The 17,509-nt window shown below is 38.5% G+C and overlaps 1 protein-coding gene across 1 annotated transcript in view; it reads right to left on the bottom strand.

Moving 5' to 3' along the window:
- Positions 1-2,980: 2,980 nt before the first annotated feature.
- The window catches only part of LOC308417574 (membrane-spanning 4-domains subfamily A member 13-like), a gene marked incomplete at both ends in the record, with an annotated part of 29,598 nt that continues 15,069 nt past the window's right edge, over positions 2,981-17,509 (bottom strand). The window contains 2 exons of the mRNA XM_080912941.1: positions 2,981-3,040; positions 12,267-12,356. Coding sequence (XP_080769067.1) covers positions 2,981-3,040; positions 12,267-12,356 — 150 coding nt within the window. The remainder of the gene's footprint in view (positions 3,041-12,266; positions 12,357-17,509) is intronic.

The raw sequence follows: 17,509 nt of genomic DNA, 5'->3' as shown, positions 1-17,509 counted from the left end.
GGAATTAGAACAGGAGCGTTGCTTATGATGACGTTAATACTGTGAGTCAATGCTGGTGTCTGTGAAGGGATGGGAAGCCAAAGCCAGTTGAGACAGCAGTGACACAGTGAGACATGGACTGTGATCTCTAGAATCTGCCTTCTGTCATGCACAGACCTCAGGAGCCTCAACTTTCTCACTGGGCACTTCACCTTCTTGGCCTATCACCCAGATTGCATCTGGGGGACTCCTTCGCTGGCTTGCTCACCCTCTGCACACAGGAGCTCTTGGAAATGGGAATGTAGGGTATATGTTCTGTGAATTCTGTGGAAGCTTCTAGTTCTACACAACTTAGCGAGGAGCTACAGGTGGCTACAGAGCTTTAGTCACTTGGTTAGCTTAAGGTGACACATGTTTTAGGTATAAAATACACAATTCTAAAGACACCACATGATCAGTAGACCACCTGACTTCATAGGTTACAACGTATATCAATAATAATTTTTACCTGCATCATTTAGATGTTTTTTGACACATTAACTATTTTGTCAAAATTAAACACATATGTTTCTATCTACTACCTTTATGGTTTTGCAGCTTAAAAGCAACCATGTTGTTCTTCCATCACCAGTAGATAATGCTTTTCTGTATTTTTCACAGGCTTGGAAATCACTTCTTCCTTCAGGATTCTCACCTCTTGAAATTTTTGTCCTTAATTTCTTCATTTTATTTTATTTTTTAATTATTTAGTTCCCCCCCTTTTTTTTGCTCAAAACTTCCTTGCTGTCTTTAAAATTCAGTCTCTTTTGTTGTTACACATGTATATGTATGTGTGTGTGTATATATATATGTGTGTGTGTGTGTGTGTGTGTGTGTTCCTCCTAAATATACCCTGCTCGGTGTGTACTCTGTTACTTGTATGTATGTTTTCATGGCTGATCCTTCAGTATTGGACAACCAGTTGGTGTGCTTTTCACTGGAGAAGATTATTTCTCTTCATTCTCTGCATTTCCTTAGTTGCCTGTAGTTCTCTGTGTAGGGCTGAGGTCTCCTGGGCTTTCTCTTGTCCACTTTGGCACGCTTTGATACAATGGCCCATTGGTATCATCCTTATTCAGTTCCTGTTTGGGTAATCATGTTCGTGAGACTTTATGGGTGTAGCTTCTGACATCATTAGAAGACAGAATCTCACAGCAAACTTCCTCATCTGGCTTACAATGTTTCTGTTCCCTCTTCTACAGTGTTCCCTGAACATTAGATGTGGGGGTTGTTTTGTAGGTGTATCCACTATGATTGGGATCCATAACTCTGCATTTTGATTAGTTGAAGTTTTCTTTAATGGTTTCTTTTAAATGCTTTTCTATATTTATAAAAAATCACGATGAGTTAATGTTGTCTCAGTCCTCATCAGAAAAACTTTAGTGAATGGATGTTATTTCAGAGAATCAGAATAGAAAAACTGAACTACCCATCCCCTAATGGGATATGCAACACACTTCCAATCCCCCAAAGGAACATTGTGGAAGAGGGGGGTGGGTGTTGAAAGATTATGAGAGAGAACCAGGAGGATTGTTGAAAAAATAGTGGCTTTTAAATACATATTTGTGGACAGAATGACAATTTTATTAAGAGATTGGGGCCACTGGAACTTGCTCAGGTTCTAGTGTTTAGCCCTACACTCAGGCACATCTGGGTAACACTAACTGAACTTAGTAGGTTATACATCAGAAGATATGAATTTGAGAGAAAGATGTAAGGAAAGAACCTTGGAGTCAGAAACTAGCAAGAGGCAATACAATTGAGGTGTACTGTACTTGTGCATGACATTCTCAACTCTCATTCTCTTCTTTTCCTCCTCTTTGTCTTACCCTCCTCTTCCTCCTCTTCTTTCTTCTTTCCTCCCTTTCTTCCTCCTCCTCACCTTCCTTTATTTGCTTCTTTTCCATCTCCTTCTTTATCCCTTTTCCTTTTTATCTCCTTTCCTCTTCCTCTGTAGAGGAATAGCCACCCCATTTTTTTCATTTGAAATGCCCTCCCACCTTTCAAGTCCCAAAACTTCTAATCTGTTTGGAGTTTTCACAGAATATTGTCATCTTTACATCAGAAAGAGCATCCTCTCTTCTGGGATATTCCTGTTTTTTATATGCCTCTTAATACATGAGTCACTTGCAGTTGTGATTTCTTAACTACTTGTCCCACTCCTAAAACAACAACCACCTTACGGTGTCTCTTGAGGGACAGAAAAGACAAACAGTCCATGGTGGATGTAAATTCATAGATCAGTGTTCCTTAGCTTTGCTGACATTACTGAGGAAACTTCTCTGACATCACATTCCACGTTAGAAGAGCAGGCAAGCTGCATGCAGAACAGCTTCCTGGTGGGGGAAAGCCGTTTGCTTTCCATCTGGAGTGAACAGCAACTCAGCCAGAAGTAGAAAGCAGGGGAACAAGAGGGAGAAAAAGGCAGCAGAGACATGCAGGGCAGAAAGAAACTTTAATGAGGACAGGAAAAACCTTGGGACAATAAAGGCACTAAATCGGTGACCTTTTGAGCCTTGCTTTGTGGAGGTAGAAGCTAGCTCGGGCAGAAGAATGCAGAACATGGAATGTGCCTTCCACTCACAGGGAAAGAAATTAAAGTTTTCCTCCGAATTACATATTGTGCTCCAAATCTCACAGCCTGCGTTCTACAGGGTACAAGTGGTTTTTCTGATCAACTGCAGATGGTCTGCTGGGGAGAACTGACAGCTCTTCAGGGTGGCTAGCTAGCAGTGCTTTCTTCCGATGGTCTTATCCTTACACAGGAAAAGCTTTTGCCTCTGGAACGTAGAATATATGTGGGTAGACACTCCTTAAATACCAAGAGGGTAACTTTCACTTTGTTGTGAATTTAGTTTTTGTACAAAATGTATGGGGTGTGCAGCAGCCTGGTTATATGGGAATATTGTGGGCACCTCCATCAGGTGTCAACAGCCGTGAAAGCTGCTCACGTCCTCAGCTTTCAGGGGTTGCCCTCCACTACTTCAGTGACACTTTCAAAATGTTCCTCTGGTTTTTCATCCTGAAAAAGAAAAAGCAGTCACTTATGGATGGCACCCAGTGTTTCAAATCATCCGAGTAATGGAGAGTTCAAAAGGATACAGGCCACAGGGTACTTGATGGAATACGATCCATAGAACCACAGCTCTCTTCTGGTTTTATCCTTAATCCAATCTATCTTACTTTTAAGTCTCTACTGCACAACTTGTGATATAGTTTCTGATATTTATATGTGTTTGGCTGTTTTGCCTGCATGTGTGGATGCCATTTGCATGCCTGATACCTGAGGAGGCTAGAAGTGGGTATTAGGTCCTTGGAACAGGAGTTACAGATTGTTTTAGGCTGCCCAGTGGGTGTCAGAAACTGAACCTGAACCTAGGTACTCTGCAAAAGTAACCAGTGCTCTTAACCACCAAATCAATCTCCTTCCTTATTTTTAAATAATTCATGGACTTTTTGGAACTCAGTACACACACAACCACTTCCAGATTAATCCTACCTTTATATGGCATTTCCCAATGATTGTCCATTATTTTCCTTTTCAGAGTTATTCTGACTTGGAGGCAATCAATTCTTTTTTTTTTCTTTCTGGTTTTTCTAACTAAGCTCGCATCCAGAAATATTTATAAATATTTTAGTTTTTGTTGGTTTGAAGCTTCATATGAATAAATTAAAGGGTATGCATTTTGGGAGTGTCTGAACCATAGTGGGAACATAAACATTGCCACCTGTCTGGTACCATCTTCAAGACATAGATTGCTATGTTCGGATCAAATGAACTTGTGTTTGCCTTGGTTGGATATCAAGCAAAGTATTTGAAACTATTTGAGACTATTTGGCAAATTGTTGTTAATGAAATTACCATTTTTTGTAAATTAATTGGTATTGAATAAATTCTGACATTTTGGACAGATACTTTTTGTACAGAATATTTTGAACACTGTATTTATCTATATTTCTGATATAGTGAGCTTACACTTAAGCCCTAGGATCCAACTTCCTGTAATCTAAATTCTGTTTTTGTCCATTCATTTTATTTACTGAATCATTGTCACCCTTTATACTATGTCCTTCATCTCTTGGAACATTTTCTTGGCACTGCCATATCCACTGGAAACATTGAGAGTCATGAAGCAAGCATAGCTGTTTGACACAGTTCCTGCAAAGCTGAGCCAAACACTGCAAATGCCTCTCACTTTGGGTTTTGGTCTATTCTTGTTGCCGTCTTAGGAAGCTTTCTGCATTATGATTCATTTTATGACTCTCCTTGAGAAAATTATGTCTTAATCTCTTTAGGACAGTCCTAAACATACTACTGCTTCTGCTTTCAGGGAAATAACCTTATTTTCTCTGGTTGGAAGTCTTCTTTGTGCTTTAAAGATTGTAATAAACACAAAGACACTAGACATTTCATTATAAGGCCATGACTCCGGGATCTTTTTGGTATATCTGCTCGTAAGCAAACTCAGAAACAGAACAATCAGATCACTAGAACTGAGTGGCAAGCTCCAACTGGCCAGGAGAACTGGCATCAGATCAGAGGCCTCCTTCCACATTGTACTCAGAGCTTTCTGAAAATGTAGTTTATAAGATAGGGGGTCATACAGGGTATGCCCCTATAGGAAAAAGAACTCAGTATAGGTATGCCCCTATAGGAAAAAGAACTCAGTATAGGTATGCCCCTATAGGAAAAAGAACTCAGTATAGGTATGCCCCTATAGGAAAAAGAACTCAGTATAGGTATGCCCCTATAGGAAAAAGAACTCAGTATAGGTATGCTCCTATAGGAAAAAGAACTCAGTATAGGTATGCCCCTATAGGAAAAAGGAACATAACATGGAAATAGTCAAAGTCTTCTTGGTGTGGAAAGATTAAACATAATGATTTTTAAATACCAAAATTGCCACAAGACTATCTTCTTAGCCCTTGAGTTATTAATGATTTAAGGTTTAGGTGTACCCCACTCTGAGAGGGTGCTTACTGTTTCGTTTCTAAGAAGGACTGAGGCTTCCACTTATTGTTCTTTCTTTTTTGGTCCCTTATTCGTTTGGAGCCTTTTTATGAGCCAAGGTGGGAAGCTCAGTAGCACTGTCTCTAGTTTCCTTCATGCATACAGAGCTATGAGCATGTTTATTTATTTTTCTCACACATAGGGATGACTAGCTATCAGTACAGTCCATAGTGGTGACTGTCTTCTCTGAGTGTCTCTGTTGAGTTTCTGACAGCTTTTTGTCCCAGCAGTAATATTATCTCCTGTGATCACAGCTGGACTGTCTTGGTCTTACCGGCCAGTTTGGCACTGAACTCTCTGTCAATTCAGTAACAACCTCCCATCCCGACCCCACCCCCACAAAGAACTTTCTTTTTTAAAATTAGATACTCTGTATTTACATTTGAGATGTTATCCCTTTACCTTGCCTCTTTCCCCTCCCCCTCCCCTCCAGTTGCCTTTGCAAAGGTGCACTCCCTTCTGACCCCCTTCTCCACCCCACTGCCTTATTATTCCCTTACATTGAGAAAACCTGTCCTCTCTGGAACAAAAGCCTCTTCACACATTGATGCTAGACACTGCTATCTTCAGCTACATACACAACTGGATCAATAGGTCCCTCAAAGTGTGCATAAAGGTTGGTCTTTTACTGCATTGGAATTTTGGAGGGTTTAGTTGGTTGATAATGTTATATTACCATGAGGTTGCAAACCCTTTCAGCTCCTTAGGTCCTTTCTTTAGCAACCTCATTGGGATCCCTGAGTTCAGACTGATGGTTAGCTGCAAGCATGCTCAGGTACGTCTATGTGACTCTAACATAATCTCTGGGGGGGGGGGATCTCTGTCTGGTTCCTGCCAGCAAGTACTTTTTGGGACCAGCTATAGTGCTTAGATTTGGTGACTGCATATGTGGTGGATCCCCAGGTGAGGAGGCTTCTGAGTGATCTTTTCTTCAATCCCTGCTCCTCTATTTGACCTTGAATTTTCTCCCATGAGAGTTTTGTTCTCGTTTTTAAGAAGGACTGAGGCCTCCACATTTTGGCCTTTCTTCTTTTTGAGCTTCATAATGTCTGTGAATTGTTTCTTGGGTATTGGATATTCAGAGCTTTCTGGGGCAAGTAACTGCTTATCAGTGAATGCATACCATGTGTGTTCTTTTCTGACTGGGTTACCTCACTCAGGATGATAGTTTCTAGTACCATCCATTTGCCTACAAATTTCATGAAGTTATTGTTTATAATAACTGAGTAGTACTCCATTGTGTAAATGTACCACTTTCTGTATCCATTCATCTGTTGATGGATATCTGGGTTCTTTCCAGCTTCTGGCTATTATAAATAGGGCTGCTATGAACATGGTAGAGCATGTGTCCTTGTTATATGTTTGAGCATCTTTGCAGTGTATTCCCAGGAGTGGAATACCTGACTTTTCAGGTAGTACTATGTTCAATTTTTTGAGGACTTGCCAAATTGATTTCTAGAGTGGTTGTACTAGGTTACAACCCCACCAACAGTGGAGAAGTGTTCTTCTTTCTCCGAATCCTCACCACCATCTGCTGTCACCTGATTTTTTGATCTTAGCCATTCTGACTTGTGTGAGGTGGAATCTCAGGGTTGTTTTGATTTGCATTTCCTTGATGACAAGGGATGCTGAGCATTTCTTTAGGTGCTGCCCAACCATTCGATGTTCCTCATCTGAGAATTCTTTGTTTAGTTCTGTACCCTGTTTTTAAAATAGGATTATTTAATTCTCTATAGAGTAGCTTTCTGAGTTCTTTGTTTATATTGGATACTTGCCCTCTATCAGATGTAGAATTAGTAAAGATCGTTTCCCAATCTGTAGGATGCCATTTTGTCTTCTTAACAGTGTCCTTAGCCTTACAGAAGCTTTGCAATTTCATGAGGTCTCATTTGTCTATTCTTGATCTTAGAGTATAAGCCATTGGTGTTCTGTTCAGGAAATTTTCTCCTGTGCCTGTGTTCTAAGATCTTCCCCACTTTCTTTTCTAAAATTTCAGTGTACCTGGTTTTATGTGAAGATCTTTGATCCACTTGGACTTGAGCTTTGTACAAGGAGATTGGAAAGTATGAATTTGCTTTCTTCTGCATGCTGACTGCCAGTTGAACCAACACCATTTGTTGATGAGGCTGTCCTTTTTCCATTGAATATTTTTAGCTCCTTTGTCAAATATCAAGTGACCTTAGGCGTGTGGGTTCATTTTTGGGTCTTCAGTTCTGTTCCATTGATCTACCTGCTTACCTCTGTACCAATATCATTCCATTTTTATCACAATTATTTGATACTATAGCTTGAGATCAGAAATGGTGATTCCCCCAGAAGTGTTTTTATTCTTGAGAATAGATTTTGCTATTCTAGGTTTTTTGTTATTCCAGATCATTTTGCAAATTGCTCTTTCCAACTTTATGAAGAATTGAGTTGGAATTTTGATGAAGATTGCATTGAATCTGTAGATTGCTTTTGGTAAGATGACCATTTTTACAATGTTGATCCTTCCAATTCTTGAGCATGGGAGATTTTCCCATCTTCTGAGATATTCTTCAATTTCCTTCTTTAGAGATTTGAAGTTCTTGTCATACAGGTTTTTCACTTGCTTAGTTAGAGTCACACCAAGGTATATCATATTGTTTGTGACTATTGTGAAGGGTATCTTTTCCCTAATTTCTTTCTCAGCATGTTTGTCCTTTGAGTAGAGGAAGGTTACTGATTTGTTTGAGTTAATTTTAAATTCAGCCACTTGTTTATCAGCTGTAGAAGTTCTCTGGTGGAATTTTTGGGGTCACTTACATACACTATCATGTCATCTGCAACAGTGATGTTTTTACTTCTTCCTTTCCATTTTGTATCCCTTTGATTTCCTTTTGCTATCTAATTTCACTGGCCAGGACTTCCAGCCTGTCTATCTGTTGTGGAGAGGAAGGCAGTTGATTTATTTGAGTTAATTTTATACCCAGCCACTTTGCTGAAGTTGTTTCCTAGTTGTAATAGTTCTCTGGTGGAATCTTTGGGGTCACTTAAATAAACTATAATTATCTGCAAATAGTGATATTTTGACTTCTTCCTTTCCAATGTGAATCCCTTTGATTTCTTTTTGTTGTCTAATTATTCTGGCAAGGATTTCCACTACTATATTGAATAGATAGGGAAGCAGTGGGCAGCTTTGTTTATTCCCTGATTTTAATGGGATTGCTTCAAGTTTCTCTCCATTTAGTTTGATGTTGGCTACTGGTTTGCTGTATATTGTGTTTACTATATTAAGGTATGGACCTTGGATTCCTGATCTTTCCAAGACTTTTATCATGAAGGGGTGTTGAAGTTTGTTGAATGCTTTCTCAGCATCTAATGAGAAGATCATGCAGTTTTTTTCTTTGAGTTTGTTTATATAATGTATTACATTAATGGATTTCTGAATGTTAAACCGTCCCTGAATCCATGGAATAAAGCCTACTTTGTCAACATGGATGATTGTTTTGATGTGTTCTTGGATTTGGTTTGCAAGAATTTTATTGAGTAGTTTTGCATCTATGTTCGTGAGAGAAATTGGTTTGAAGTTCTCTTTGTAATGTCTTTGTGTGGTTTAGGTACGAGCATAATTGTGGTTTTGAAGAATGAGTTGGGTAGTGTTCCTTCTGCTTCTATTTTGTGGAATATTTTGGAGAGTATAGGTATTAGTTCTTCTATAAAAGTCTAATAGAATTCTGCACTGAACCCACCTTGTCCTGGGCTTTTTTTGGTTGGGAGGCTTTTGATGACTGCTTCTATTTCTTTAGGTTTATGGGACTCTTTAGATGGTTTATCTGATCCTCATTTAACTTTGGTATCTGGTATCTGTTTAGAATTTTTTTTTATTTCCTCCAGATTTTTTAGTTTTGTTGAGTATAGACTTTTGTAATAGGACCTGAAAATTTATTGAATTTTCCTAGTTTCTGTTGTTATGTCTCCCCTTCGTTTCTGATTTTGTTAATTTGGATACTCTCTTTTCCCCCTCTAGTTAGTCTGGCTAAGGGCTTATTAATCTTGTTGATTTTTGCAAAACAATAACAACAACAACAACAAAAAAAACAAAACAGCTCTTGGTTTTGTTGATTCTTTGTAGGGTTCTTTTTGTCTCAATTTGGTTGATTTTTGATCTGAGTTTGATTATTTCCTGCTTTCTACTCCTCTTGGGTATATCTGCTTCTTTATATTCTAGAGCTTTGAGCTGTGCTGTCAGGTTGCTAGTGTATGCTCTCTCTAGTTTCTTTTGGAGGCACTCAGAGCTATGAGTTTTTCTCTCAGTACTGTTTTCATTGCATCCTTGATTTCTTTCTTTATTCTTTCCTGACCAAGGTATCATTGAGCAGAGCATTGTTCAGCTTCCATATGTATGTGGGCTTTTTGTGTTTTTGTAGTTTTTAAAGACTAGCCTTAGTCCATGGTGATCTGATAGGATGCATGGGAGTATTTCAATCTTCTTGTATCTGTTGAGGCCTGTTTTGTGACCGACAATATTGTCAGTTTTGGAGGAGGTACTGTGAGGTAGTGAGAATTATATTCTTATGTTTTTGGATGAAATGTCCTGTAGATGTCTGTTAAGTCCAGTTGGTTCATAACCTCTGCTAGTTTTGTTCTGTGTCTGTTCAGTTTCTGTCTCTGTGATTTGTCCATTGATAAAATGGGGTGTTGAAGTCTCACACTATTATTGTGTGTTGTGTAATATATGCTTTGAACTTTAGTAAGACTTCTCTTAAAAATGTGGGTGCATACACACTAAAAAAACGTCGACTACTTCCGGGTTACATCCTGTTTTGCATGTACTTTTTGCTCATTGTAACTAGTAAGATCTTAATGCAGAGTATCAAACCTTAAAAAAATGCTTAAAAATTTGTACATTTATCTTTGTTTTTTTTTTAAAAATAAAGTTCTTCAATAAAAAATGTGGGTGCACTTGTTTTTAGAGCATAGATATTTAAGATTGAGAGTTCATCTTCATATGTATTTCCTGTGTTGAGTAAAAAGTGTCCCTTCTTATCTTTTTTGATAACTTTTGGTTGAAAATCTATTTTATTTGATATTATAATAGCTACTCCAGCTTGTTTCCTGGGCCCATTTGCTTGGAAGATTTATTCCCAGCCTTTTACTCTGAGGTAGTGTCTGTCTTTGTCTCTGAGGTGAGTTTCCTGTATGCAGCAAAATTCTGGATCCTGTTTATGTATCCAGTCTGATAGTCTATGTTTTTATATTAGGGAGTTGAGTCCATTGATGCTAAGAGAAATTATGGAATAGTGAGTATTGTTTCCTGTTATTTTTGTTGTTAGAGATAGACTTATGTTTGTGTGATTTTCTTCTTTTGGTTTCCTTGCATGATCTTTTTTTTTTTTTTTTTTTTTTTTTTTTTTGCTTTTCTGTGGGTGTAGTTTTCTTTCTTGTGTTGGATTTTTCCATTTATCATCCTTTGTAGGGATAAATTTGTGGATAGATATTGTGTAAATTTGGTTTTGTCCTGGAATATCTTGGTTTCTCCATTTATGGTGATTGAGAGTTTTGTTGGATAGAGAGTTTTGCTGGGCTGGCATTTGTGTTCTCTTAGGGCCTATATGATGTTTGTCCAGGATCTTCTAGTTTTAATAGTCTCTGTTGAGAAGTCTGATGTAATTCTGATTGGTCTGCTTTCATATGTTACTTGTCCTTTTTCCCTTACAGCTTTTAGGATTCTTTCTTTCTTTTTTTTTTTTTTAAGAATATTCAGTGTTTTGACTATTATGTCGGGAGGAGTTTTTCTCTGGTCCAATTTATTTGGAGTTCTATAGGCTTCCTGTATGTTATGGTAGTTTCTTTTTTAGGGGAAGGAAAGTTTTTTCCTATGATTTAAAAAAAAAATTATTGTGCCTTTTAGTTGATATTCTTCGCCCTCTTCTGTTCCTATTATCCTTAGGTTTGGTCTTCTCATTGTATCTTGGAAATCTTAGACATTTTGGGTTAGGAGCTTTTTGGTTTTTGCATCTCCTGTGACTGTTTGTCTATGTTTTCTATGTTTTCTTCGGCCCCTGAGATCCCTCTTCCATCTTTTGTAGTCTTTTGGTGATGCTTGCCTCTGTGACTCCTGATTTCTTTTTTAGGTTTTCCATCTCCAGGGTTGTCTCTTTTTGTGTTCTGTTATTTTTTCTATTTCTGTTTTCAATTCCTTTATTTGCTTGGTTGTGTTTTCCTGTAGTTCTTTGATTTTTCCTGGTTATCCTGTAATTGTTTAAGGGAGTTATTTATCTGCTTCTCTAAGATCTCCATCATCATCATGAAGTATGATTTCAAGTCTGAGTTTTGTGTTTCTGGTGTGTTTGGCAATCCAATACTTGCTGTGGTGGGAGAGCTGGGTTCTGATTTTGCCAGGTTGTCTTGGTTTCCATTGCTTAGGTTCTTTAGCTTTCCTCTTGCCATCTTGTTATCTGTGCTTATAGTGATCTTCTTGTCTCTGACTGGAACCTGTTCCTCCTGTGAATCCTTCTGCTTAGGATAAAAAGCATTCCTGCTACTCTTCTGATTTCCCAGGGTCCTGTACGTGTGTGGGCCGCCTGTCCAGATGCAGCTGGGCTGGGTCTGGCCTTGGGATGGAAGTTGCTAAAATCTCAAACAACATCATTTCCCTCAAGCAGAAAGCCTGCTGATTCTCCAAGTCTTCCTCAACAAATTACTGTACAATTGAATTTAGGCCTGGAGAAATCAGGTACAATGGTTAATCCTAATTTGACACAAGGGGATTTAGAATCATTGAGGAGATACTCTACGGGATAGTTTTTGTAAATGAGGGTTTACAGAGGGTTAGCTAAGGGAAGATCCACTCCCAATGTGGATGCCATCATACTGTGGGCTGACTCTGGACTGTGTAAAAGGAAGCAAGGCAGGTGAGGAATACCATCTACCTGTCTGCTTACTGAGTGTGGATGAATATGTGTTTTGTGGCTTTCTGTGTATGTGTGTTTATTGTGTGTATGTGTCTTGTTTGAATGTGTAGAGGAAATGAGAACAATATTAAGGCAAGATTCACCTTTTATATATGTGTTTTTAACGTTCAAATTTATAATTTACTCTATTACTCTTGTCATCCTGTTTTAAACCCACATTTATGGCAAAAGTAAACAGAAGGCAAAGGAAACATTATACATTCCATTGTTATTAGTTCCAGACAGTTGTAAATTGCCACATATGTCCTTAAGTTTGGGTACTAGGAACCAAAAGCCCTTGAATTGCTAGAGGAAACACTTACCAAACAATAACAGATGGAGTATGTGAGGGCGATCCCGAATTCCAGGGGGTAGGAGCACAACAAAATACGGGACACTTCCCTTCCCAGCTTCTGAAACCAGGAAATGGAGACATGATGTATCATTAGTTTTCATGTGTGCCCACCTGAGAGGACCCTAGAATAAGATTCTAAGAGAGGAAGGAACACAGGGGCAGGCAGCCTTCTTTTCCTGTTCGATTTTCCTGAGCATTTTTGATTGTTTATGTTCGGCTTCATTTGTCATAATTTTATTCTTCCCAGTGCATCATCTGGGGCTTTTTCACCTCATTGTTACCACTTAGCTTTTCTGTCATACCTCTTGCAACATTTTAGGCTCATGAAATGTATTCACTATGTAAACTTTTCAGCTAATCTTGTTATGATGAAGATGGTGGTGGATGGTTGTAGTGGTGGTGGTGATGGTGTGTGTACGTTCATGCTACACTGCTCATCTGGAGGTCTAAGGACAACTACTAGGTGTTGTTTTCCCTGCTTCAATTATGGGTTTCAGGATTGAACTTAGGTCATCATGTTTGTGAGGACATGCAAGCGTTTTTACTGCTGAGCCATCCAGTTTCCCCAGTTTAAAAAATTATTATTGGTTTCTATTTAATTTTCTTGTGTGTATATTTTATGCATGTGTACATGTATGTAACCGTGCACAAGTGAGGTTATATGTGTCCATGGTTGTGTGTGCTTGTAGAAGCCCCTAAGACCAACCAATGTTAGGAATCATCCTTGATTATGTTTCCACCTTCTTAAATGAGGTAGGGCCTCTCAATGAAATCCAGAATTCTCTGATGTGGGTGATCTTTCTATCCAGCTTTCTCTTGTGCTTTCTCTGCCTTCCCAGGCTGAAATTACAGCTGGGCTGGGCCCACCTGGCATTTGTGTGGGATCCTCTGAATCTGAACTCTTGTATGGGTACCTGAACAGCAAGCTCTTTGCCACTAACCTAGCTCACCCTGCCCCCACACCCCTCAGGCTCTGGTTGCCTCTCAGAGGTTAAAGTTAAGCCTCCATTGCTGAAGGTACCACACATTTAGTGCACAGGACTCAGGTTATTTAAGCTAGGCTAACCTGAAAGCCTTTCTTCTACTGTAGCTTTCACAGCATCAGAAGTCCTCTGAGGGAAGCCATGAATTTTCCTGTCTAGCTGGGATAACTATGAACAACAATGATGACCAACAAGGCAAGATATCCTTAAAAGGTGCAATTGTGGCACTTACATGTTGGCTGTAACAAACAGCTGTAAGCTTTAAGACCAACTCAACAGAAGGTTAAATCCTGCCTGGTACTTTTCCCTGGGCTAGTGAGACCATGGATCTTACAAGAGAACCAGGAACCTGCTATTATTGTTTTTCTAGACTGGCATGATCCATAACTATGCTCTAAACTGTATCCATATGTCCACCATTAAGAGTAGCTACCATTCCTCAGCAAAAAGCAAATGGAACCCATCATAGAAAACCACAACTGGATCCAATGCAGTGATCAATGGATCATGGGGAATCCAGCACCAGTGGGTACATCTCTAACACATCTGCTGCACCCAAAGCTGAGGAAGAGGGGGTGGAAAGATTTTAAGAGCCAGAAGACCAGGAAGTGTGGCATGAGATTGTGTTTGCCAGAAGTGGCTGCCTAAGCAAGACCTAAACAATGCCATGACAGACATGTTAGTAAGAAGAATGCAGTCCCACAGGTTCCCACCCTTAGACAAAGAACTAGAGACAACTAATCACTGTTGAGAAAGGTAGAATTAGCCTCTCTCAGATATGAGCCTCTCACTGGTTTTTCATTACAAAGTAGACAGCCATAAAATCATATACACACAAATAGCAAAAATGGACTCAGCAGGTTATATTATATATTTACTCATCTTTCTTTCTATATGTAATAGTAATAAAGAAAAAGAGTCTATCCATTTGGGAGAAAGTATGTATATGTGGAGGGGTGGGGGTGGGGAATGTCAGGGGTTGGCAAGAGAAAGAAGGAGTGAATGGTGTAATTATATTATAATTAAAATATACTTTAAAATGTTTAGTTTTATTTATATGTATGTGTGCATATGCACACACATGTTCAGGTGCCTGCTGAGGCCAAAAGAGAGCCATGTGCAAGAGCAGAAAGCACTCTTTACCACTCGTTCCAGCACTGATAATGTTTTTTCTTCTTGAGACAGGATTTCATGTAGCCCAAGCTGACCTGGAACTTACTGTGTATTCCAGGATGACCCAGAATTCATGATCTTTTGTCTCATTTGGTGACAGGCAGGCACTAACATGCTGGCTTAAGTGTGGGATCTTTTCTTTTCAGGCACTAATATTTGTGAGTCTGAGTTTTTACTTTTCTAGTGAGGACTGAGTGGATTGACTTCAGCTCAGATCCATCAATTGGGAGACAAGTGCTGTTTGTTCTAGTTAGGGATAGTTGTAAAATGTCCAGCAGCTGGCTGCATCAGCTCTGTTGGGCCTTACATTCATCTTCTTATCCTCCTTTATTACTTCATGCCCTATGAAGCCTGAGTTTTCCTGTACACTTGTCTGCTCTTTTAGGTACCATTTCCTACAAAGCTCACTTCTCATCAACTCCAGCATGATGTTCAGATCTGTGCTAGGTTACCTTCTCGGGGACACCTTGTAAGCCATCTAATATTGTCACCCCTTCCATGATTAGCTGAACACAGAACAGTGTAATATTTATGATGAATATGCATTGAATATAGAGTATATCAGGGGCGTTGACATTGTTGAGCTCATTGGCAATGGCACTAATTTCTTCATTGCTGCTATGATGAGGAAACCAAAGCTTGGAAGAGAAAACCAAGGCTTGAAAGAAAGTCATGGCCTGCTTAGGCAATGCTCTCATGAATTGCATATTACTGGCTTCAATGTAGACAGCTCAGTTTCAGGGCTTCCAGTTTTACTTACTAGACTGTTTGAGGAGGCAACAAAGCCCAAACTCCATTGGTCTCACCAAATAACCTCAATCTGAGATAATCATTTATCACCAGTTAATCATGGTAGGTACTATGTTAGAAAATGTTCTGCATTTTTGAGTGAATAACCCTTTCTGCATTTCTCTGTCATATTTGCACTTGTGTGAGATGGAGAGGTCTACCAATTTTAGACCTACATTACATTATCTGGGCTCCTCCCTGAGTATAGTAAGGAGGGAACTTGGTTTCAGATGCCACTTAGGAGTTTAAGCTTTTCCTAGGCCTTCTTCCATGGGGCAGCTTCTGGTGGCCCTTTGCATTCTAGAGGCAATCATATAGAAGGTGTCCAACAAATAAACAAGTGTTTCTAGAAAAATTAATTAGGGGCACTTCATTAGATTTTATGAGAATAATAAAGTATAGTGTCCATGACCTAATTAATTTATATTCTCTATTCCAAAAAAAGCACTAAATTATATGATAGCAATGCTTTCTTAAGGTGTAAAGAAGTAGAATGACATTTAATGTATCAGTACTGGATGTAAAAACATCATTTAGATTCGTATTGGAAAAGAGTATCCCACGTCTCTTCTTTTATCCTTGGTGTTTTTCAACTCGACAGTTGCACCAGTCTCTATAGTCTAGTACTGGACTGCTGTTTTGCATTTTCTATTTTCGTCACTCATTTTCTTTTCTATTTCTTTCCAAGTAGCTGGAAACGTCCAAATTGCCCCCTCCATTTCCACCACAGGGCTTTCCTCAGGTTTCCATACAGGCCTTTAGGTATCATCATTGCTAAGAAGTGCACATGAGAGATGTCAAGGGCATATAAAAACTGTGCTTTATTGGGTACATAGGTTAACATGTGCACTGACTTCTCTACAAGTAAAGGATAACTTCAAAAAAAGGCAGAAGCCAATATAAAGGTAGCTCAGGGTAGTTTATGTTGTGCTGGGGAGATGGTTCAGTGGGGAAAGCACTTGTAGTGTATGTAAACATTGTGTCTATGTATTATCTATGTATCTTCTATCTACCTATCAGATTTTATGTATCCATCTTTTTATCATCTCCCTATGTATCTATCATCTATTTATTAATATATATGCTTTATGTATCTACGTTCTATTGTTGAGCAATCATTTTTATATACTATTATCATCTATCTATCTATCTATCTAATCCAGCATCTATTTTCATAAATACTTACCTTTGTATCACCTATACCTATGTTTTAATTATATGTATATATGTATTTATCCTTTATATTAATGTATTCATGGTATGTGTATCTTTATATTATCTGTTACCCATTTTGCTACAATCTATACTTATAAATATTAACCTCATTCAGTTTGGAAGATTCTGAGTAAGTGAAGGAATGATGAAGGGAAACACAAGGTGTTTTTCTCTGTGAATAGTTTAAAATTAAGAGAAGAATTAATGGATTTCTCTTCTTTTAGAACCATAACAATAGGACTAACCTGTGCTTCAGAAATATTTTTGAAAAGACAGAATTAAAAAATAGAAAAGGATTGAAGTCTTGAGAGTGTGCACAGTGAGCACCGTGCAGTTAAGAGCTGTTTCTGAAGACCCAGTTATTCCACTTCTGGGCGTATACCCCAGAGATGCTCCAACATACAATAAGGACACATGCACCACCATGTTCATAGCAGCCCTATTTATAATAGCCAGAAGCTGGAAAGAACCCAAATGTCCTTCAGTAGATTAATGGATACAAAAATCGTGGTACATTTACACAATGGAGTACTACTCAGCTATCAGAAACAATGACTTTATGAAATTCTTAAGAAAATAGATGCATCTAGAGAATATCATCCTGAGTGAGATAACCCAGTCACAAAAGAACAGACATAATATTCAGTCACCGATAATTGGATACTAACCCCAGAAAGCTCTGAATACCCCAGAAGCAACTCACAGGCCATATGAAGTTCAAAAAAGAAAAAAAAAAAAAAAACCCAAAACAAAAAACAACTCTCCCAACCCCCCACAAAAAAACCCAAGGGCCAAAAAGTGAAAGCCTCAGTCCTTCTTAGAAAAAAAAAGTGTATATCATTCTCTCAGAGTGTGGTATACCTAGACATTAAATCATTAATAATTCAATTGCTAATAATATAGCCTTGTGGCAATTTTTGATATTTAAAAATCATTATGTTTAATCTATACACACCAAGAAAACTCTGACTGTTTTCATGTTACATTTTGTTCTACATGTACTTTATCCCTATGGTAACTAGTAAGATTTCAATGCATACTATCAAACCTC

This window comes from Micromys minutus, assembly GCF_963924665.1.
Source record: "Micromys minutus genome assembly, chromosome: 2".
In the NCBI taxonomy this organism is placed as follows: Eukaryota; Metazoa; Chordata; class Mammalia; order Rodentia; family Muridae; genus Micromys; species Micromys minutus.
This window is presented reverse-complemented; position numbering and strand designations above follow the sequence as displayed.